The sequence below is a fragment of the Anomaloglossus baeobatrachus genome, chromosome 8 (assembly GCF_048569485.1).
Source record: "Anomaloglossus baeobatrachus isolate aAnoBae1 chromosome 8, aAnoBae1.hap1, whole genome shotgun sequence".
NCBI classification, from domain to species: Eukaryota; Metazoa; Chordata; class Amphibia; order Anura; family Aromobatidae; genus Anomaloglossus; species Anomaloglossus baeobatrachus.
In genome coordinates this window covers 215,396,836-215,420,639 of record NC_134360.1, presented here as the reverse complement: position 1 = coordinate 215,420,639, position 23,804 = coordinate 215,396,836, and the positions used below count along the sequence as shown (strand labels likewise).

Sequence of the window (23,804 nt, the reverse complement as noted above, 5' to 3'; positions counted from 1 at the left end):
CCATATTGCACAGCGTGCAGCAAGATACAGTATGCTGTGCAGAGTCCAGATGTACATTGCAGCTGACGGGGGTCGCTTTGAGCATCAGACTTAAATGAGCGCCATATGCGTGAACAGCATTCAATTTTTTTGGGGGGGTCATGGGTTTCATATCATAGCATTTCTGTATGCAAGGTGTCGATTTGTATTGAATTGATGATGCCCTACAACTTTGTACTTCACTTTTTTTCTCTATCTTGTTCCGTTTTCGAGATAAAAATGGTAACTCCGTTGTTTTCCACCAGGTGGCGCTATAGGTGGTTTCATTGCGTAGCGCATGGCTAGTTTACTATACCTAGACACCACTTCTATTCCTATAGCTGCCGCCGTTCTCAAGTTAATGGCTGTGGACAGGATATGGGTGGACACACTATACAAAAATGTGTACTCACTTTTATGACATACTGTAAGTTCTAGGAGTATGAGTGTGGTTAAAATGTAGTTGAAGCACTAGAAGGAGGAGAAAGAGGAGAGATTACATCTTTGCTTGGCTGCTACATGAGAAATGAACTCATTGTTCTTTGAAAATCAGAGAATAGTGTACATTAACTTTCTGAGAGCTCTACTTTTTTTTTTTTCTTCCCTTTTGCATGTAAGAAGCTGTAACTCTGACACTCACCCAGAATAAACACATGGCGTCTTATAAGAACATGCTGCCTCCCAGGTCTTATATTATTGGAGGCCTGGTCGTGTTCATACTCTTTATCGTGGGATTTTGGTAAGTAATTTCTGTGTATTTTAGTTGCCTTTTTATTTATTTGTAAGTTTGCATGTATTTAAAACAGACACACATACATACACATTACACATACACATACACATTACACATACACATTACACATACACACACACACGCACATACACACACATACACACATATACATACACATTACACATACACACACATACATACACATTATACATACACATACATACATATTACACATACACACACACATATATACACACACACATACATACACATTACACATACAAGTGCATCTCAATCAATAAGCCATAATCATCAACATCAACAGAAATAAACACTATAAATAGATCCCTCTCTGTGTAATGACTCTATATAATATATAGGAATAGATCCCTCTGTGTGTAATGACTCTATATAATATATAGGAATAGATCCCTCTGTGTGTAATGACTATATAATATATAGAGATAGATCCCTCTGTGTGTAATGACTCTATATAATATATAGAAATTGATCCCTCTGTGTGTAATGACTCTATATAATATATAGAAATAGATCCCTCTGTGTGTAATGACTCTATATAATATATAGAAATTGATCCCTCTGTGTGTAATGACTCTATATAATATATAGGAATAGATCACTATGTGTGTAATGACTCTATATAATATATAGGAATAGATGACTATGTGTGTAATTACTCTATATAATATATAGGAATAGATCACTATGTGTGTAATGACTCTATATAATATATAGGAATAGATCCCTCTGTGTGTAATGACTCTATATAATATATAGGAATAGATCCCTCTGTGTGTAATGACTCTATATAATATATAGGAATAGATCACTATGTGTGTAATGACTCTATATAATATATAGGAATAGATCACTATGTGTGTAATGACTCTATATAATATATAGGAATAGATCCCTCTGTGTGTAATGACTCTATATAATATATAGGAATAGATGACTATGTGTGTAATTACTCTATATAATATATAGGAATAGATCACTATGTGTGTAATGACTCTATATAATATATAGGAATAGATCACTATGTGTGTAATGACTCTATATAATATATAGGAATAGATCCCTATGTGTGTAATGAATCTATATAATATATGAATTTCCTTTTTGTATTGAATTACTGATATAAATTAACTTTGTGATGATATTCTAATTTATTGAGATGCACTTGTATATATACTGATTTAATCCTTCCTGCTTAATGGAATAATTGAGTATTGTAGAAATTAATCTCTTGGCATATTTTCTCAATTACTTGTATCTGCATATAAAAATAACCGTTTATTTACTACAGTTTTGCAGCCTTCTAATATACCTAGTTGTAAACTTTATTGCCATTTTAAGAATTTCTTGTTGTCAGTGGATGGAAACATCCTTGCTCATTTCTTCTAAAGCCCCATCTGATCATGTTCAATAGCTGCTTGAGCCCCATAATGTCCTAATAGGTTTTTTTATAGTCTGTCTCCTTTTCTTCTCCAAGTGCAGGGCTCGTTAACTACAGGCAGTCTCCTCCGATGACAATAAAGACTGCTCTCATTCACCGACAGCAAACAAATATCATAAGAAATGCAAAAAGTTTAACACAAATGATATTAGAAAGTTGTACTCGTAGAAGTTGTAACTTCAGAAAGTTACATTCCTACAATGAGCATTGGTGGGGTTTTGATTTTGATGGATTTTCTGCAGTATTCCTATATCAAATGGAAGGTCAGTTTACACTGCATAAAAAGCACAGTGGCCATGAGACTTTTATAAATCCCTTCCACTTTGCTGAATATGTAGGATGCTGTTTTTTTCTCAGAGAATATATGCAACTTCAAAAACTCACCTAACACTCATCTAGTGAACTTATGGCTGAGTCATGGGAGGCACTATAGATGAAATGCCCCACTCAATGAAAAGGGGGCTACACCCTATTTGTACTGAGCATTTCATCTATAGTACCTCCCATGACTGTGTCCATAGTTGAGACCCAGTCACTCTTTGCCCTTATTTACATTTATGTCTCCTGACACATGGTGAGGTTTTAATACTAGAGTGTGTGAGTTACCGTCCTGATTTGGGTTCACCTTGTCGCGGTGGGATGGCTATATGCTTTTTTGACCAAAAATAGTGTTTACTAAGTACCCCATGTTTATTTATATGCACTATGCTTTTATTTAGTTACAGCAGGGTAGATGTCCATATTATTTTTATCTTGGGTTTGCTTTGTCTTATGGCCAGTGTGAACTGCATTTACTGTATATGCATGTGGGGCGCCCTGGACTAGCCAGGTCGTCACAGATAACACACAAACACCCCCACCCCCATTAGACAGTGACACCAGCCAAACACAAAACCCTTGATGCCTCCCTCCAGGGTCTGATGTCCACACCAGGTGGGGCGGAGCCAAGAGGTTGGCCCCACCCACCGAGGAGTTCACAGGCCTGGAGGTGGGAAAAGTGACAGTTGAGTGTTGGAGTTTGAAGTGAGAGGAGCAAGCACTTGAGTGTCTGGGTTTGTGGCCCAGGCACTGACAGCAAGGTTGGCAGACGGTGGTGGCCGTCTGCAGGAGTGGTGAAGCAACGTGGAACCGTAGGACCGGAGTCGGGGGTTGGCCCCCCGGTACCGACCGGGGAGCAAAGTGAAGCCAGCATACACAGGCAGGGCCATCGGACCCTGACCAGGCTTGGAGCCACCGACAATAGTCAAATCCGAGTGTGACCGGAACCCCAGGGGTTTCCTAACAGCCAAAGACCCGATAGAAGGCAACCGCCCACACCTTGAGGGTATACAGCTACCGCCTAAGGCTAGAGACCCAAGGGCCAGCGCCTGCGGGCAAACGGGCTCCTCCGGCATCCATACACTGGGGAGCGAACTACCGTTGGGGATCCATAGTAGTCAATCAAGTACATCAAGGTGCAAGGAAAGACAGCCTCCATCACCTGTCCGGGGAGAGACACTGCAGCCGGCTGCGGGACCCGTCCATCCAGCCGTTTGGTTTACCGAGGACTTTCTGCATCTCTTACTGAATGAGTACACCCGTGCCATCCGGCACCACGCCGCGCTGTCCCTGCAACCCTGCACCTCACCAACCCAGCCTCCCCGTCACATCACCAGGCCCCGGGACCACCGACCCCTACCCACGGAGGGGGAAAACAACATCCCAGCTGCTCCCTACCATCGCTCCCGGGATCCCCGTCACCAGCAGCGGTGGTGCCCATCTTCACCACGACCCGTGGGTGGCGTCACGGACTAAATCCCCCAAACCAACCACCTCTTTCACTCACGGGCGAGGAGCACCGCTCGAGTCCCCAGATCCGGCCCACCGCTCGAGCCACCAAGCAGCAGCAGCGCCGGATCCGAGCGTTAGCGAGCGTGCAGCGGCGGCGTCCTCCCCGCCCGCGACAGATGCATACCAACTCATGCTCTGGCTCATTATTTTGGTTTCTTTTAAACAATTGGCTGGATTCAGAAAAAAGAATGTTTTTCCCCATCATGAGTCTTTAGTTACGTAGTGTTCCTGTAACCACAATTTCCTTAAGGTCAATATAATGACAACATGTAGAACCTATGATCTGACACAGTCCACCTTCTTTTGCTGTGAGATAGTTTAGTACTATGTTGTATTGGTTAGTAACTACAATTATCTGTTTCTGTATGACATTAGATGTATTGAGGACATCAAGGACCTATAAGAGCTGGTCATCAAGATAATCAGTTGTTTCCACCAACTTATCCCACATTTGAGTTATAGAAGGGTCAATAAATAAGGCACTAAAAAGGCATTGACCATCCCCATTTCTACGAGATGCGGTTTACCACTTGGTATGGGTGTGTTCTTTGCAGCTCGTCTTTACAATGTGTGTATAGGGATTGTCTTTACATTTACTTTAGAGTGAGGCACTATAAAGGTTGAAGGGATCAGAAAAGCCAGTGTGCAAACTCCTGTGAAATTGTTAGGTAGCCATTTATAAGCCTAATGTCCACATATAATATACAAACTCTCTGATACTCCCACCACTGTTATTGAATATAGTAGCAATCTATTTAGCTAACAAGGTGGTGCTTAATATGTTCCTCATCTTTTCCTGGTACTGAGTGTCATTTGAGGTAAAACCTGATATTAGATTTTTTAAGGTGACGTTTACACAATCCCCATCATCATTCAGAAACTCATTCAATGTCATTTGTAAGGGCAATAGGGCCATTATTCCTAGTAGAACAGGCAAAAAGATCATCATTGTTCTTGTGGTATGACTCTTTTACAATGGCTGGCGTGAATCCAAATCATTTATCCTTCAAGCTTCACTGAAGTTTCTGTAGTTAGGAGAACCTGGAATGGACCGTCAAATCTTGGTTCAAGGATTTTCCTAGTGTGTCTTTTAGGACAACCCAGTCTTCTGGCTTGAGATAATGTGTTCCAAACGCTTATTTATGCATATTGGTTAGTCGATTATGCAAGGCTTGTACATAGCTGGTCATGTTATCGTGCTGCATCTGAAGTGACTGGAGAGAGTATAGTCCTGTTCTTGATGCAGAACCAAAAAAGTATCTCATCTGGAGAGAGAGCTAATTTTTTTTGCATGGAGCGTAGCTCATTGAGAAAAGAGCTAAAGGCAACCATTCTGTCCATGGCTTGCCTGTCTTCTCTTTTTCCTTTTGAATCTTTAAATTTATTGTCCCATTTAGTCTTTCCACCTTCCCACTACACTGTGGATGATAAGGAGTGTGGAAAGCCTTCGTAAAGACTGTAAAATCTTTCTCATAACCTCTCCTGTAAAATGTGTACCTATATCACTTTCGATCACTTCAGGAAGCTCATATCTATGTACCACCTCCTTCATGAGATTTTGAGTAGTAAACTTAGCTGTAGGTTTCGGTACCGGATAAGCCTCAGGCCAACCTTAAAAGAGATAAACACAAACAAGCAAAAACTCATATACACCCACTCATGGTAGCTGTATATAGCCAATCTGCAATCTCTGAAATGGGTAGAGCAGAAGAGGGGTGTGTTTTTGCAGAGTTTTACAATTTTTACTACATTGTGTCTGACACGCGTCATGCAAGACTGAGTTCACTTGGCTAAGATCCGAGGTTCCAGCAACAAAGTCCTGGAGGATAAATATTAAAATTGTAGAAATTTATTTATAACTTATTAAAAAGTCCAAGCATGGTTCTGAGCGTGAACCATGCTTGGACTTTTTAATATGTTATAAATAAATTTCTACAATTTTAATATTTATCCTCCAGGACTTTGTTGCTGGAACCTCGGATCTTTCTATGTACAAGACTGACACCTTTTCTTTCTTTGCACGAGTCCTGGATGCAGTGGTCTCCTCCGGCTGCAGGTGAGCGGATACAATTTTTTCTCTGTGGGTGCACTTGGCTGCCTGGGTAATGAACCCTGGTGCCACCCATCCTTGTCTACCAATGCATGTATAGCTGTTTTTGACAAATGCATTAGTCTATGCATTACCTGGGCCATCATTAAGAAGAGAGCTTGTGGTAGATGAAGTTTACTGCTCTTTTTCCACAAACCTTCTTCAGTTACTGGGCTCTCTACATCTTCCACTCCTTCTCATCCTGTTGAACCACCTGTTTCTGTAGGGATTTTAAGAATATCAGGAGTGACAGGTGCCACATGGTCTGAACTTGCGCTGGACTCTCAGCTAGGTCTTTTGGCTGCTTCCTTGACTGCTGCATCTGCACAACATTTTCTCTGTCTTAATCAATGTCAGCTCGAGCATGAGCTTTTATCTTCACTACGCAATATTGGACCATTATCATGACAAATCCCAAAAGAAAATCTACTATTGACATACACATTGGCTGTCTTACCCTTTGCCGCTCTACATGCCTCAGTAAGGGCCTTCAGCTCTGCCTCCATGATTGGTTTCTTTAGTCCACCCACAAAACCAGTTGCCAATATCCGTAACATTAAGTGTGTCTCTTGAAGAATATCCCATATATGTCCAAGTCATCTGCTAATGAGCAAAATATATTTCTACTGTCTCATCTTTTTCCTGCATTATATCATTTAAGGATATGGATTATTCTCTGTTTGTTCAAAGCCCATCACTGTAAGACATTATATTTTACCTAAGATCAATGTCTTCAAATATTCTAATGTTCTATCTCATAAAAATAATAATAATAGTAATAATAATAATACTCTTTATTTTTTCATATAGTGCTAACATGTTCTGCAGCGCTTTACATACATTAGCAACAATGTCCCATTAGGGCTCACAATCTAAATTCCCTATCAGTATGTTTTTGGAGTGTGGGAGGAAACTGGAAAACATGGAGGAAAGTCACACAAACAATGTGAGAACATACAAACTCCTTGTAGATGTTGTCCTTGGGGAAATTTGAATCTAGGACACCAGTGCTGCAAGACTGCAGTGCTAACCACTGAGCCACCCTGCCACCCACATCTAAAGAAGCTGCCCAGTTCTGGAAAAGCATTCTTTGGACAGATGAAACTAAGATCAACCTGTACCAGAATGATGGGAGGAAGAAAGTCTGCAGAAGGCTTGAAGCGGCTCATGATCCAAAGCAGAGCACATCCTCTGTAACACATGGTGGAAGCAGTGTGATGGCTGGACATGCATGGCTTCCAATGGCCATGGGTCACTAGTGTTTATTGATGATGTGAGTGAAAACAGAAGCAGCTGGATTAATTCTGAAATGTACAAGGCTATCCCTTCTGCTCAGATTCAGCCAAATGCAGGAAGGTTGATTGGACAGTGCTTCACAGTACAGATTGACACTGACCCAGTCATATTAAGGAAGCAACTCAGGAGTTTTTTTTAAGGCAAAGAAGTAAATTATTCTGCAATGGCTGAGTCAATCAGCAGATCTCAACCCCATTGAGCTGCATTTCACATGCTTAAGTCTCACACCCATGACTAACAGAGTTTACCCAATACCTTGTAAACCCTCAGAAGAGATAACACACAGGGAACACAGGGGTTACGATACAAAGGAAGTTCCTAACGCTAGGGAGAGGGGTGAGGGGGCACTTCCTGAACTCACCTCAAGCTGATTGCTGACCTTTGTAGTGTCTCTATACAACTTCTTGCAACCTGTCGCTGAGCTGGATACCTTAGGCGCTCAGCTAGCCCTACACTCACTCTGGCTAATGTGTAGGCCAACACGCTTACTAGACTAACCACCAAAATACAGAAACACAAAGGTAGGAATACAAACAGCGGAAATAGACAGGCAAAGGTAAAACATTCCACGCAGTTTCAGTGCAGCAAACACCACTGCTGCACACAACACAACAAATTTCTTCCAGAGCAATCTCCTTCCAAAATGGACCACATAGAAATGAGGAATTCACTTTCTATTACAGGACACATGTGATCAGATTACATGACTTAAATAGTATAAGCTGAAAAATAAGGAGCGCTGATAGTGTAATACCAACAGATCAGTGAGGTAGATCAGGAAAAATACACTCACCTGAAATGGTTGTGATAGTCACAACCACTGATAGAGCATAGGATGATGGCGTCTGCTGCAGCCCCACGTGGATGTGCATACAAATCAGAGTGAAAAGGGGGTTAATGCCGCGCATCAGCCAAAATGAAGATGTAGCACGTTGATGTTATAAACGTATTATTTTATTCCATCGGTCTACGCGTTTCGAGAATATACCTCTTCTTCAGGACCAGTGCATCAACATAGTATACTATGTTGATGCACTGGTCCTGAAGAAGAGGTATATTCTCGAAACGCGTACACCGATGGAATAAAAGAATACGTTTATAACATCAACGTGCTACATCTTCATTTTGGCTGATGTGCGGCATTAACCCCTGTGAGGCAAATCCCGGGATATGAAGATGAATTATGACTCCAGTCATAATCCCTCATCACTCCCTGGCAGTGCCCCCTCCCTTCTTGTTCTCAGTGTTCCACTTACACCTCCATGGCCATGTCCTGTGATATGGAGATGAGGTGGTGTGGGAACAATGGACACAGGATGACTCCCTGCCGTCACCCTGTAGTAGGAGCTGCTAGCTAATTAGCAAGGCTATGGAACTAGCCAGACAGAACGACTCCAGTAAAAAATGGTTCATATCTCGCAAGCCATATTTCCGATAAATATGGCAACCATAAAAATGGTGTCTCTGCATGCGGACGATGCCGGCACACCCTTTTTATGGGAGCAGGACATTGGGAAATGCCCCAGGCGTGATATCAGCCAAGTGGTGGCAGCGAGTTTGTGCCAAGGATTATTGTGGGGAGGCCAGTGAGATTCGGGGAGATTTTATATATTCCGCCCGCGGAGGTCGGGGGAATATATACCCTACTCTCACCGGGGACCCTTCAATAATCGGCATAAGTAGTATAGCGGCCTCCTTGCTTATTGTTGGGCAATTCCATAATTGGCCTGACTATAAGAGGGGCGCTAGAGAGCGCGTCACGTGCTCTGTCTGTCGGTCGGGAGGTATAAAGGAGGGGTGACCCCCACTTGTTACCCCCCGATTGTGACGTACTGGTAGCCAGCGCGGGGGATTTCTGAGTGACTCCCCCGGTGGTTTGTGACATATTGGTGGCATAGCGGTGGGATCGAGATAATAGTGTGTGTGAGTGTGAGACCCATACTCCCAGACACTAAAGACTGCCTGCAGCAGCTGTGGCTGCTGGGGTCTTCAGACTAGCTCAACACTAGAGTGTCAGAGTGCAGATACTGTAAGGTGTGTGGAGGCATCAGGTGTCAGTTCTGTGTCAGTGACCAAAAGTCTGCAAGAATGGCTGATGGCACCAGGAGCAGAGCTATGCAACTGGCCAATGCTAAGGCAGGAGCCGAAGAGAGGGAGGACGGTGCTGTGGACAGCAATGAGGAGGTTGCCCACGAGTCCTCCAGGAGCTCGACGCCAGAAAACCGTTCTGCAGAGGACATTGCACAACCTGGCACTGCTGGACAAGAGGAGGAGCAGCTCACCCAAGGGCCCTCAACGAGCCAGATGCCAGCCCTCCGCTCTGCAAGGGACAGTGAATCACCAGGCTCCGCAGCGGGCCGCAGATCACCACGTGCCATTCCACCGAGCCTGGGAGGCTCGGATAGCCTTCTTCAAATGGCTATGGCCCTTCTCCAGGCTGGAGACCAGGAGGGCTACAAGGGACTCCTGGCAGAGCGCAGGGCAGAGCGGCAAGCAGCGCGTGAGGCTGAGGCTGCGGAGCGGCAGGCAGCGCGTGAAGAGCGCCAGGCAGAGCGTGACTACCAGCTGCAGCTAGCTCAGCTCCGGCCCTCATCAGCCACACGTGACCTTCAAGACACCAAACTTCCAAAGGTCCGTGTTGAGGACTTCCCAGTGCTGGAGAAGGATGGAGACTTGGACTCTTTCTTGACTGCTTTTGAACGGACTTGCTTGCAGCACCATCTGAACAAGGACCAGTGGGCCAAATACCTGACCCCCCGTTTAAGGGGTAAGGCCCTAGATATCCTTGGGGACTTGCCCGCTGAGGCAGATCAGGGCTACGACACCATCAAGCGGGCCCTGATCCAACAGTACAACCTCACTCCAGAGTCCTACCGCAAGAAGTTCCGGAGCCTACAGAAGGGACCAAAGGACTCCTGGGCTGACCACCGGCGGGCACTTGCCCGAGCTGCCGACCACTGGACCCAAGGCCTGCAGCTTTCCACCGGACCGGAGATCCTGGACTTGTTCATCACGGAGCAACTCTTGTGGAACTGCCCTGAGGATCTCCGCCAGTTCATCCGAGACCAGAAGCCAAAGGGGTCCACGGCTACAGCTGCCCTTGCCGATGACTACACCAACAACCGGGCCCCTGAGGCCAGGAGAGCGGCCACCAGCAGCACCTGGAGAGGGGGTAAGATGAATTCGGCGACTGCCCCACCTGCCCCTAGACTGCAGGGGGTGTCCCCCTCAACTCCCCTCTCCAGGCCCGTGGCGGAACCAAGACGGTGCCACCAGTGCAACCTACCTGGACACTTCAAGGCCATGTGCCCTCAGCGTCCCAAGGCCCCGGCTCCGTCCCCGTCCCAAGGGCCGCCCAAGGTGTATTGTGTGGGTGGGGGTGGTGGTAGGTCCCTGGACAGCTTCCAACCTGTCACCGTCGGCCGGTCTGTGACCATAGGACTGCGAGACAGCGCCTCGGAGGTGACTCTGGTGCGGCCTGAGATGGTGTCCCCCCAAGACTTGATCCCTGGAAAAACCCTCGCTGTCTCCGGGATTGGAGGCATTGACCCGGCGCTGCCTGTTGCTGACATTTATGTGGACTGGGGCGCAGGGCGAGGGGTGAGGGAGGTGGGGGTAACTGATCGGATCCCTGCAAACGTGCTACTTGGGACAGATTTGGGGCAGATAACCTCCCAGTTCGGGCCCCAACCAAGGGCTGAACCTTCAGCCAGTACTGACATGCCTCCGGACAATGTTAATGTGTTATCTATGAATGATGTAAGGGAGGAGGGAGTGAACTCTGATATTTCTGCTTGCACAGACACCATAGACACACACGCAGCTGCAGCTGTGACAGGGGAGGGGGTCAGAGAAAGGTGTGACGATGCCTCTACAAGTAACCAGCCTGTGAGCTGGGATCTGTTGCCCTCTGCAGGGATAAGCAGAGAGCAGGGTGCTGCAGGGGGAGGACCAGTGTGTGGGGTGGGGGCTACCACAGCAAATGTGGGGTCCCCAGAGATTTCACAGCGGGGTTCTGTTGCTGCAGGAGGGGAACAGGCAGGTGAGATTGGGGCCGGTCCAGGAGCGGAAGTGCTCCCAGGTAAGATCTCGGTGCATGGTTCCCCCACAACCGGGGTGTCAGGAAGCCAGGTAGGTCTGCCTGAACCGGCGACTTGGTCAGGAATGGAGGAGGAGCAGGCACGACCCACGGTCGCAGCGGCTGTGGCCGCTGTCACCCGCAGTGGGAGTGCTGGAAGCCAAGGGGCCTCCCGGAGGTCCGATAGCTCTTCCCCTTCTGACCAAGTGGCAGCCGAGTCAGGTGGAGGCCAGGACACAGGTCCCGGGGTACTGACTGAAGATGTGACAGTCTCGTCGATTCTGGCCACATCTAGTCAGGGGTTTCAGGCAGCGTTAGAAGCTGACGACAGCCTGAAAGCTCTTAAGGAGCAGGCGGCACAGCCTCCCTCGGACTCGGACCCGGAGCGAGTGGTCTGGGACCAAGGACGGCTGTACCGGGCCACGGTCCAGCAGGGTTCACCGGAGGCGTGGCCCAGGGACCGACAGTTGGTGGTACCCTATCCGTTCCGGACGGAGTTGTTGCGGATCGCACATGAGATTCCGATGGCCGGACACCTAGGGATCGCTAAGACCAAGGCCAGGTTAAACCAGCATTTCTACTGGCCAAAAATGGGGGCCGATGTGGCTGCCTACTGCCGTTCGTGTGAAACCTGTCAGAGAGTGGGGAAGGCGGGGCCACACCCCAAAGCCCCACTGGTATCTCTGCCCATCATCGATGAGCCTTTCAGGAGGGTGGCTGTGGATCTGGTCGGCCCGCTGGCCATCCCCAGCAGCTCCGGGAAACGCTTCATACTGACGGTAGTGGACTATGCCACCCGGTACCCAGAAGCAGTGGCCTTGTCGTCCATTCGGGCTGACAAGGTGGCCACCGCATTGCTGGAGATTTTCTCCCGAGTGGGTTTTCCCCAGGAAATGCTCACTGACCGGGGGACCCAATTCATGTCCCAGCTGATGGAGGCCCTCTGTAAGCAAGTCCAGGTGCGACATCTGGTGGCCAGCCCGTACCATCCACAGACTAATGGCCTGTGCGAGCGGTTTAATGGCACCTTAAAGCAGATGCTTAAGATGTTGGTCGACTCCCATGGGCGTGACTGGGAGCGGTATCTCCCACACCTGTTATTTGCTTACCGGGAGGTTCCACAGGCCTCAACAGGATTCTCACCGTTTGAGCTCCTGTACGGGCGACGTGTGTGGGGCCCCCTGGCTCTGGTGAAAGAGGCTTGGGAAGGGGATTTGGCCACCCCTGGAGTGTCGGTTATCGAGTATGTCATGCGCTTCCGGGACAAAATGCAGGCCTTGACGCAACTGGTACACGACAATATGGCTCAAGCCCAGGCCGATCAGAAGCGTTGGTACGACCAGAACGCTTGTGAGAGGACCTACCAAGTGGGTCAAAAGGTGTGGGTACTGGTCCCCGTACCACAGGACAAGCTTCAGGCAGCCTGGGAAGGCCCATACCTCGTGTACCAGCAGCTCAACCCTGTAACGTACCTGGTCACCCTGGACCCTGCCCGTGGAAGGCGGAAGCCCTTCCATGTGAACATGATGAAGGCACATCATGAGCGGGAGGCATGTGCGCTCCCCGTGTGCAACCTGCCCGAGGAGGGAGAAGCGGAAACCCTCTTGGATATGCTAGCCCAGGTTAGGGCAGGCGGATCCATTGAGGATGTGGAGGTTGGCCACCAGCTCTTGGAAGACCAACGGTCCCAGCTGTGGGCCACCCTCCTCCCCTTCCGGGGGTTGTTTACCAACCAGCCCGGAAGGACTGACTTGGCTGTCCATCACGTGGACACTGGGGATCATCCCCCGATCCGGCGTTCAGCATATCGGGTCTCCCTGGAGGTGCAGCAACACATGCGCCAGGAGATTGACGAGATGCTGAAGCTGGGGGTGATCCAGGCATCCAACAGCGCTTGGGCCTCGCCTGTAGTCCTCGTCCCTAAGAAGGACCGAACCACTCGGTTCTGCGTGGACTACAGGGGGCTCAATGCGGTCACGGTCGCCGATGCGTACCCAATGCCACGCATCGATGACCTGCTCGATCAGTTGGCCGGGGCTCAGTACCTGACCATCATGGATCTGAGCCGGGGATATTGGCAGATCCCCCTGACTCGCAAGGCCAGGGAACGCTCTGCCTTTATTACCCCATTTGGACTGTACGAGTCCACGGTGATGCCATTCGGGATGAGGAATGCCCCTGCCACTTTCCAGCGGATGGTCAACACCCTGCTCAAGGGACTTGAAGGGTACGCGGCCGCGTACCTGGATGACATTGCCGTCTTCAGTCCCACCTGGGAGGACCACCTAGAGCATCTAGCACAGGTGCTCAGGCGGATCCACCGGGCAGGTTTGACCATCAAGCCGGGAAAGTGTCAGCTGGCCATGAGCGAGGTCCAGTACCTCGGTCACCGGGTAGGTGGGAGAACACTGAAGCCCGAGCCTGAGAAAGTGGAAGCCATCGCATCCTGGCCCACCCCCAGGACCAAGAAGCAGGTGATGTCCTTCTTGGGGACCGCTGGGTACTATAGGAGGTTTGTTCCATGCTATAGTAGCCTGGCAAAGCCCTTGACGGACCTCACCAAGAAGAAGCTGCCCTCTGCAGTCGATTGGACAATGGACTGCGAGACAGCCTTCCAGGCCCTAAAGGACGCCCTGTCCAGCCCGCCCGTGCTACAGGCAGCCGACTTCACGCGGCCGTTTGTAGTACAGACCGACGCCAGTGACTTCGGCCTCGGTGCGGTGCTCAGCCAGGTGGACTCTGCGAGCCAAGAGCACCCAGTCTTGTACCTGAGCAGGAAGCTGTTACCAAGGGAAGTTGCCTATTCCACGATGGAAAAGGAGTGCCTGGCCATAGTGTGGGCCCTGCAGCGTCTGCAACCCTATCTATACGGGCGCCACTTCATCGTGGAGACGGACCACAATCCCCTCAGCTGGTTGCACACCGTCTCTGGGACGAATGGGCGATTGTTGCGATGGAGCCTTGCGCTCCAGCAGTACAACTTCACCATTCGCCACAAAAGGGGCCGTGACCACGGTAACGCAGACGGGCTGTCCCGACAAGGAGAGGTCGCGGACGGGCGCACGGGGGAACACCGGAGTGTGCTGCCCCCTAGCGCCCTCAAAAGGGGGGAGGTGTGAGGCAAATCCCGGGATATGAAGATGAATTATGACTCCAGTCATAATCCCTCATCACTCCCTGGCAGTGCCCCCTCCCTTCTTGTTCTCAGTGTTCCACTTACACCTCCATGGCCATGTCCTGTGATATGGAGATGAGGTGGTGTGGGAACAATGGACACAGGATGACTCCCTGCCGTCACCCTGTAGTAGGAGCTGCTAGCTAATTAGCAAGGCTATGGAACTAGCCAGACAGAACGACTCCAGTAAAAAATGGTTCATATCTCGCAAGCCATATTTCCGATAAATATGGCAACCATAAAAATGGTGTCTCTGCATGCGGACGATGCCGGCACACCCTTTTTATGGGAGCAGGACATTGGGAAATGCCCCAGGCGTGATATCAGCCAATGGGGAACTGGCAGACAGGTCATGAGTCCCCTCGTTCTGTAGCTAAATTCATAACTGTCACAATGAGAGCATTGGCGTCCGCCTACGACGCTCCCAGGCCAAGTTATGGCCATATTCCATGTTGTGGATTTTGTCCATAACTCCAGCCAGGGGTGGAGCAGTGCTCCCTGTGAGGTCACGAAGGTAGGAGGGGACCTGGATTTGGCCAGGTTGATAACCCTACTTCGGCCATTTTCCAGTGTTCTTTTCGCTGGGGGCACGTGTAGGAAACATCTGTGGGAAGGATCCTAGAAACCTGGGTACAGCGCCCCCCTGTGGCCAGACGCAACAAGGTAACTGCTGGAACTGTGTATGCCTGTTTGTAACCCATGCTTTGATTGTAACTGTACTCTGACATATGTATATTCTGTAGATTCCCTATTGTATATATTGTAGTTTCTAGTGTGCTTTAGGCTGATTAAATTATATAATTAATCTTGGGCTGTTCTGTTATCTCGATCTTGAATCCCACGTCTGTGTGTTCGGCTAATAGTTACCGTGAAGCGGTTGGTGGCAGCGAGTTTGTGCCAAGGATTATTGTGGGGAGGCCAGTGAGATTCGGGGAGATTTTATATATTCCGCCCGCGGAGGTCGGGGGAATATATACCCTACTCTCACCGGGGACCCTTCAATAATCGGCATAAGTAGTATAGCGGCCTCCTTGCTTATTGTCGGGCAATTCCATAATTGGCCTGACTATAAGAGGGGCGCTAGAGAGCGCGTCACGTGCTCTGTCTGTCGGTCGGGAGGTATAAAGGAGGGGTGACCCCCACTTGTTACCCCCCGATTGTGACGTACTGGTAGCCAGCGCGGGGGATTTCTGAGTGACTCCCCCGGTGGTTTGTGACAACCCCCTTTTCACTCTGATTTGTATGACTTAAATAGTGAAAGGGAGTGATCCCAAAGAGCTGCACCTGAAATTTCAAGCTGCAGCCAGCAGCCAGGCAGGAGAGGGTGCTTAACTCCTACAGCACGACACATAATGAGATGTTATCAAATAACAGTAGTGAACCTGCCAGCAGCAAGACGCTGTGACCTTATGACATCAGATTCACCCTGGGTTTCTCCCGAGCAAGATACACTCATGATATTATAACAAAACTTAGGCCAGAAAGAGCCACAAAAAACAACAACTGAAGACAGTTACAGTAAAGGCCGGCAAAGCATTACAAAGCAAGAAACCCAGAGTTCGATGACATCCATGGCATCTAGGCTTCAAGCAGTCATTGGCTGCAAAGGATTCTCTACAAAGTATTTAAAATGAACATTTTATTTATGGTAAAGTAAATTTGTCCAATTACTTTTGAGCACCTGAAAATAGTGCCATGCAGAAGCCAAATCATGATGATTCGGCCACTGTCCAAATATTTCTGGACCTAACGTATATGTGTATATGTGTATGTGTATATGTGTATATACAGTGCCTACAAGTAGTATTCAACCCCCTACAGATTTAGCAGGTTTACACATTCGGAATTAACTTGGCATTGTGACATTTGGACTGTAGATCAGCCTGGAAGTGTGAAATGCACTGCAGCAAAAAAGAATGTTATTTCTTTTTTTATTTTTTTTTTTAAATTGTGAATAGTTTATTCAGAGGGTCATTTATTATTCAACCCCTCAAACCACAAGAATTCTGTTTGGTCCCCCTAAAGTATTAAGAAGTATTTCAGGCACAAAGAACAATGAGCTTCACATGTTTGGATTAATTATCTCTTTTTCCAGCCTTTTCTGACTAATTAAGACCCTCCCCAAACTTGTGAACAGCACTCATACTTGGTCAACATGGGAAAGACAAAGGAGCATTCCAAGGCCATCAGAGACAAGATCGTGGAGGGTCACAAGGCTGGCAAGGGGTACAAAACCCTTTCCAAGGAGTTGGACCTACCTGTCTCCACTGTTGGGAGCATCATCCGGAAGTGGAAGGCTTATGGAACTACTTTTAGCCTTCCACGGCCTGGACAGCCTTTGAAAGTTTCCACCCGTGCCGAGGCCAGGCTTGTCCGAAGAGTCAAGGCTAACCCAAGGACAACAAGGAAGGAGCTCCGGGAAGATCTCATGGCAGTGGGGACATTGGTTTCAGTCAATACTAGAGTTGAGCGCGGTTCGTGGTTCGTGGTTCTCCAGTTCTAGGCTCGAGTGATTTTGGGGCCTGTTCTAGATCGAACTAGAACTCGAGCTTTTTGCAAAAGCTCGATAGTTCTAGAAACGTTCGAGAACGGTTCTAGCAGCAAAAAAACAGCAAAATCCTAGCTTGGTTTCTGCTGTAATAGTGTAAGTCACTCTGTGAATCACACTATTATGACATTTCAGTGTATAGTGTGCGTGAACAGCGCCTTCAGATCACTGCTGTTTGTATAATGGCGATCGCCATTTTTTTTTTTTTTTTCTTGTCTTCCTTCCCTAAGCGCGCGCGTCTTGTGGGGCGGGCCAGCATGTCAGCCAATCCCAGACACACACACAGCTAAGTGGACTTTGAGCCAGAGAAGCAACGGCATGTGTGATAGGATGTCCATGTCACATGACCCTGCATTATAAAACCGGACATTTTCTTCACAAACGCCATTATCTCTTCTGCGTCTTTGGTGTCAGACATCACTGTCGCAGCTCCGTCCTCCTGAGTCCTATAGCCGATACAGCTGTATGCGCTGCATACACAGCGTTAGACAGCATAGGGAGAGCACTTTATAGCAGTCCTTTTAAGGGCTCAAACCGGCAGGGTCAGAGTTAAGGTGACAGGTCCTGAAAACAGCGCCAGCGTCTGTGCAGCCAAGGTCAGGGTCAGGGATTTCCTCCCTGCATTTCACCATTAGGAGGGAATAGAAAGGCAGGCTTCCATTCCTCTACCCAGAGCACCACAATCCTGCCACTGTACCCTCTTGTCCTCTGCACACTCCAACTAATTATAACTAAGCCATTATACTAGCAAACACTCAGTGTACCTAGTGGCATCCTATACGTGGCTATTGGACTTTGCTATAGTCCCACTAGTGCCAAGACATTTGCAGAGCGCATCTGCCTGCGTTGCACACTCCAACTCATTATAACTAAGCCATTATACTAGCAAACACTCAGTGTACCTAGTGGCATCCTATACATGGCTATTGGACTTTGCTATAGTCCCACTAGTGCCAAGACATTTGCAGAGCGCATCTGCCTGCGTTGCACACTCCAACTAATTATAACTAAGCCATTATACTAGCAAACACTCAGTGTACCTAGTGGCATCCTATACGTGGCTATTGGACTTTGCTATAGTCCCACTAGTGCCAAGACATTTGCAGAGCGCATCTGCCTGCGTTGCACACTCCAACTCATTATAACTAAGCCATTATACTAGCAAACACTCAGTGTACCTAGTGGCATCCTATACGTGGCTATTGGACTTTGCTATAGTCCCACTAGTGCCAAGACATTTGCAGAGCGCATCTGCCTGCGTTGCACACTCCAACTCATTATAACTAAGCCATTATACTAGCAAACACTCAGTGTACCTAGTGGCATCCTATACGTGGCTATTGGACTTTGCTATAGTCCCACTAGTGCCAAGACATTTGCAGAGCGCATCTGCCTGCGTTGCACACTCCAACTAATTATAACTAAGCCATTATACTAGCAAACACTCAGTGTACCTAGTGGCATCCTATACGTGGCTATTGGACTTTGCTATAGTCCCACTAGTGCCAAGACATTTGCAGAGCGCATCTGCCTGCGTTGCACACTCCAACTCATTATAACTAAGCCATTATACTAGCAAACACTCAGTGTACCTAGTGGCATCCTATACGTGGCTATTGGACTTTGCTATAGTCCCACTAGTGCCAAGACATTTGCAGAGCGCATCTGCCTGCGTTGCACACTCCAACTCATTATAACTAAGCCATTATACTAGCAAACACTCAGTGTACCTAGTGGCATCCTATACGTGGCTATTGGACTTTGCTATAGTCCCACTAGTGCCAAGACATTTGCAGAGCGCATCTGCCTGCGTTGCACACTCCAACTCATTATAACTAAGCCATTATACTAGCAAACACTCAGTGTACCTAGTGGCATCCTATACGTGGCTATTGGACTTTGCTATAGTCCCACTAGTGCCAAGACATTTGCAGAGCGCATCTGCCTGCGTTGCACACTCCAACTAATTATAACTAAGCCATTATACTAGCAAACACTCAGTGTACCTAGTGGCATCCTATACGTGGCTATTGGACTTTGCTATAGTCCCACTAGTGCCAAGACATTTGCAGAGTGCATCTGCCTGCGTTGCACACTCCAACTCATTATAACTAAGCCATTATACTAGCAAACACTCAGTGTACCTAGTGGCATCCTATACGTGGCTATTGGACTTTGCTATAGTCCCACTAGTGCCAAGACATTTGCAGAGCGCATCTGCCTGCGTTGCACACTCCAACTAATTATAACTAAGCCATTATACTAGCAAACACTCAGTGTACCTAGTGGCATCCTATACGTGGCTATTGGACTTTGCTATAGTCCCACTAGTGCCAAGACATTTGCAGAGCGCATCTGCCTGCGTTGCACACTCCAACTCATTATAACTAAGCCATTATACTAGCAAACACTCAGTGTACCTAGTGGCATCCTATACGTGGCTATTGGACTTTGCTATAGTCCCACTAGTGCCAAGACATTTGCAGAGCGCATCTGCCTGCGTTGCACACTCCAACTCATTATAACTAAGCCATTATACTAGCAAACACTCAGTGTACCTAGTGGCATCCTATACGTGGCTATTGGACTTTGCTATAGTCCCACTAGTGCCAAGACATTTGCAGAGCGCATCTGCCTGCGTTGCACACTCCAACTAATTATAACTAAGCCATTATACTAGCAAACACTCAGTGTACCTAGTGGCATCCTATACGTGGCTATTGGACTTTGCTATAGTCCCACTAGTGCCAAGACATTTGCAGAGCGCATCTGCCTGCGTTGCACACTCCAACTAATTATAACTAAGCCATTATACTAGCAAACACTCAGTGTACCTAGTGGCATCCTATACGTGGCTATTGGACTTTGCTATAGTCCCACTAGTGCCAAGACATTTGCAGAGCGCATCTGCCTGCGTTGCACACTCCAACTAATTATAACTAAGCCATTATACTAGCAAACACTCAGTGTACCTAGTGGCATCCTATACGTGGCTATTGGACTTTGCTATAGTCCCACTAGTGCCAAGACATTTGCAGAGCGCATCTGCCTGCGTTGCACACTCCAACTCATTATAACTAAGCCATTATACTAGCAAACACTCAGTGTACCTAGTGGCATCCTATACGTGGCTATTGGACTTTGCTATAGTCCCACTAGTGCCAAGACATTTGCAGAGCGCATCTGCCTGCGTTGCACACTCCAACTCATTATAACTAAGCCATTATACTAGCAAACACTCAGTGTACCTAGTGGCATCCTATACGTGGCTATTGGACTTTGCTATAGTCCCACTAGTGCCAAGACATTTGCAGAGCGCATCTGCCTGCGTTGCACACTCCAACTCATTATAACTAAGCCATTATACTAGCAAACACTCAGTGTACCTAGTGGCATCCTATACGTGGCTATTGGACTTTGCTATAGTCCCACTAGTGCCAAGACATTTGCAGAGCGCATCTGCCTGCGTTGCACACTCCAACTAATTATAACTAAGCCATTATACTAGCAAACACTCAGTGTACCTAGTGGCATCCTATACGTGGCTATTGGACTTTGCTATAGTCCCACTAGTGCCAAGACATTTGCAGAGCGCATCTGCCTGCGTTGCACACTCCAACTCATTATAACTAAGCCATTATACTAGCAAACACTCAGTGTACCTAGTGGCATCCTATACGTGGCTATTGGACTTTGCTATAGTCCCACTAGTGCCAAGACATTTGCAGAGCGCATCTGCCTGCGTTGCACACTCCAACTAATTATAACTAAGCTGCATTGTCAGGGATATTTATTCTTTATTATTCTGCTGTTAATAAAGCTAGACCACCACTGCAATCTTCACCACCTCTCAATTTTTACTACCACATTTTCAGTCCACAATCTTGTCGCAATCAACATGAGTGGCAAAATGACAGATGCTGGTGGAAAGGGGAAGAGGCGTGGTGGAAAAGGCAAAAAAGGTTTTGTCTGTGGGGAAGGTGGCAAAGCTCCAATATCATCTGCTGAAGATAGACCATCTACCAGCAAAAGTAAGATGTCTACTACTTACCGTGGACAATCCGATGTGCTCCCTTTTTTACGGACACGAACAACAGGAAGAAAGGTAGATGATGGGCAAAAAAGGAAAATGCTTGAATGGATCTCAAGTGGTCCAACAAGTGCCCTCTCAGCCACTTCAAGTACCGCATCCAAAAAACACCAGTCCTCTGAGTTGTCATCCCAATCACACTTGATTTCTCCCAGCTCTGAAGTCTCCATCAGCCCTGCACAGTATGGTGGAACTGAGATGGCTGAGTCTGCAGAGCTGTTCAGTCACACTATAGCCTGGGAATCAGAGGTCTGCTCCCAAGCTACAGTGAGTACAGAACAGGAAATGGTCTGCAGTGATGCCCAGAACCTTTGTGACTCTGATTCAGGCCGTGAGGACCAAGTTTCTGAGCATAATGTTGACCCTTTGTCACAAACTGTAACACCTGTGGTTATAGACAATGAGGAACATACTGATGAAGATGAGACGCAGATACCCGATTGGGATGACAACTTAAATATTCGGTCAGGGCAAGAAGAGGCTCGGTCTGAGGGGGAGGGGAGTGCAAACACAACAATTGATGATGAAGTTCTAGATCCCACCTACTGTCAACCCCCAGTCACGCACTCGAGGAGGTCAACAGAGGCAGTGGAGGAGGATGCAACCGACGACGAAGTTACCTTGCGCCTTCCTGGACAGAGTCGGAGCACTGGTAGCACGTCTACAACTGCATCCTCAGCCACCACTCTGCCTATGAGCATTATTCGGGGTGGATCAACAGGTCGCATGGCCTCTAAGCCTTGCCTAGCCTGGTCCTTTTTTGACATAGAAAAAGATCGCCCAAATCATGTGATATGTAACATTTGTCATGATTCTCTTAGTAGAGGTCAAAACCTCAGCAGTTTGACAACTTCTTCCATGAATCGTCACATGAATAAATATCATAGGTCCCGGTGGGAAGCTCACCGTGCTGCAATGCGGCCTAGCGGAGCGAACCATCCACTGCCCGCCCCTTCCAGTGCATCCGCGCGCTCTTCATCTTCTAGGACTGTGGGGACAGCTGTCACACCTGTTTTTCCACGCAAAACTTCCACCACTGTAACCGCAACAGGCAGTTTGCTTGTAAGGTCGTCAGTTGGTTTGGAAGGGGAAACAAGTGAGTGTGTACAGCTCTCTCAGACATCGATAGCACCAACGTTGGATGAAGGCAACATCATGTCTCCGCCTGCACTTTCCTCACAAACCTGCATTTTTCCAGGGACACCCTACTCAACACCGTCTACACACAGCAGCCAGATCTCTGTCCCTCAGATGTGGTCAAATAAAAGGCCACTTCTTCCGACCCATGACAAAGCTAAGAGGTTGACTCTATCCCTCTGTAAGCTGTTGGCTACCGAAATGCTGCCTTTCCGCCTAGTGGACACACAGGATTTTAGAGACCTTATGTCTGTCGCTGTGCCCCAGTACCAGATGCCTAGTCGCCACTACTTCTCTAAGAAAGGTGTGCCCGCGCTACACCAGCATGTCGCACACAACATCACCGCTTCCTTGAGAAACTCTGTGTGTGAACGGGTGCATTTCACCACCGATACTTGGACCAGTAAGCATGGACAGGGACGTTACATGTCGCTCACTGGGCACTGGGTAACTATGGTGATAGATGGTGAAGGGTCTGCTGCACAAGTCTTGCCGTCCCCACGACTTGTGTGTCAATCCTCTGTCTGTCCAAGTTCCGCCACAGCTTCTGCATCCTCCACCTCATCTGGGTCCTCCACCTCCGCCCCAAGCCTGCCTGGTCAGGCCACCAGCGTTCTCACTGCGCAGAAGGAATCACGCACCCCTCATTACTATGCTGGCAGCAGAGCGCAACGGCATCAGGCGGTCTTTAGCTTGACATGTCTTGGGAATAAGAGTCACACAGCTGAGGAGTTGTGGTCAGCTCTGCGGTCCGAGTTTAATAAATGGTTGTCTCCACTCAACCTGCAGCCTGGTAAGGCCGTGTGCGACAATGCTGCAAACCTGGGTGCGGCACTTTGCCTGGGCAAGGTGACACACGTACCTTGTATGGCTCACGTGTTGAACCTTGTCGTCCAGCAATTTTTAACACACTATCCCGGCCTAGATGGCCTTCTGAACAGGGCACGAAAACTGTCAGCTCACTTCCGCCGTTCAAGCGCCGCAGCAGAGCGACTTGCATCGCTCCAGAAGTCTTTCGGCCTGCCGGTTCATCGCCTGAAATGCGATGTGGCGACACGCTGGAATTCAACTCTCCACATGTTACAGCGACTGTGGCAGCACCGCAGAGCCCTGGTGCAATACGTCATGACGTATAGCCTGGGACAACGAGATGCAGAGGTGGGGCAGATCACCCTGATGGAGTGGTCTCAGATCAAGGACCTATGCACCCTTCTGCACAGTTTCGACATGGCGACGAATATGTTTAGCGCTGACAATGCCATTATCAGCATGACGATTCCAGTCATTTACATGCTGGAGCACACGCTAAACACTATTCGGAGTCAGGGGG

General features: G+C 48.1%; 1 protein-coding gene across 1 annotated transcript in view; it reads left to right on the top strand.

The window, feature by feature from the left end:
* The first annotated feature begins 644 nt into the window (after positions 1-644).
* LOC142249432 (histo-blood group ABO system transferase 2-like) overlaps positions 645-23,804 on the top strand; it is a 59,010-nt gene continuing 35,850 nt past the window's right edge. The window contains exon 1 of the mRNA XM_075321086.1: positions 645-757. Coding sequence (XP_075177201.1) covers positions 672-757 — 86 coding nt within the window. The 5' untranslated portion in view covers positions 645-671. The remainder of the gene's footprint in view (positions 758-23,804) is intronic.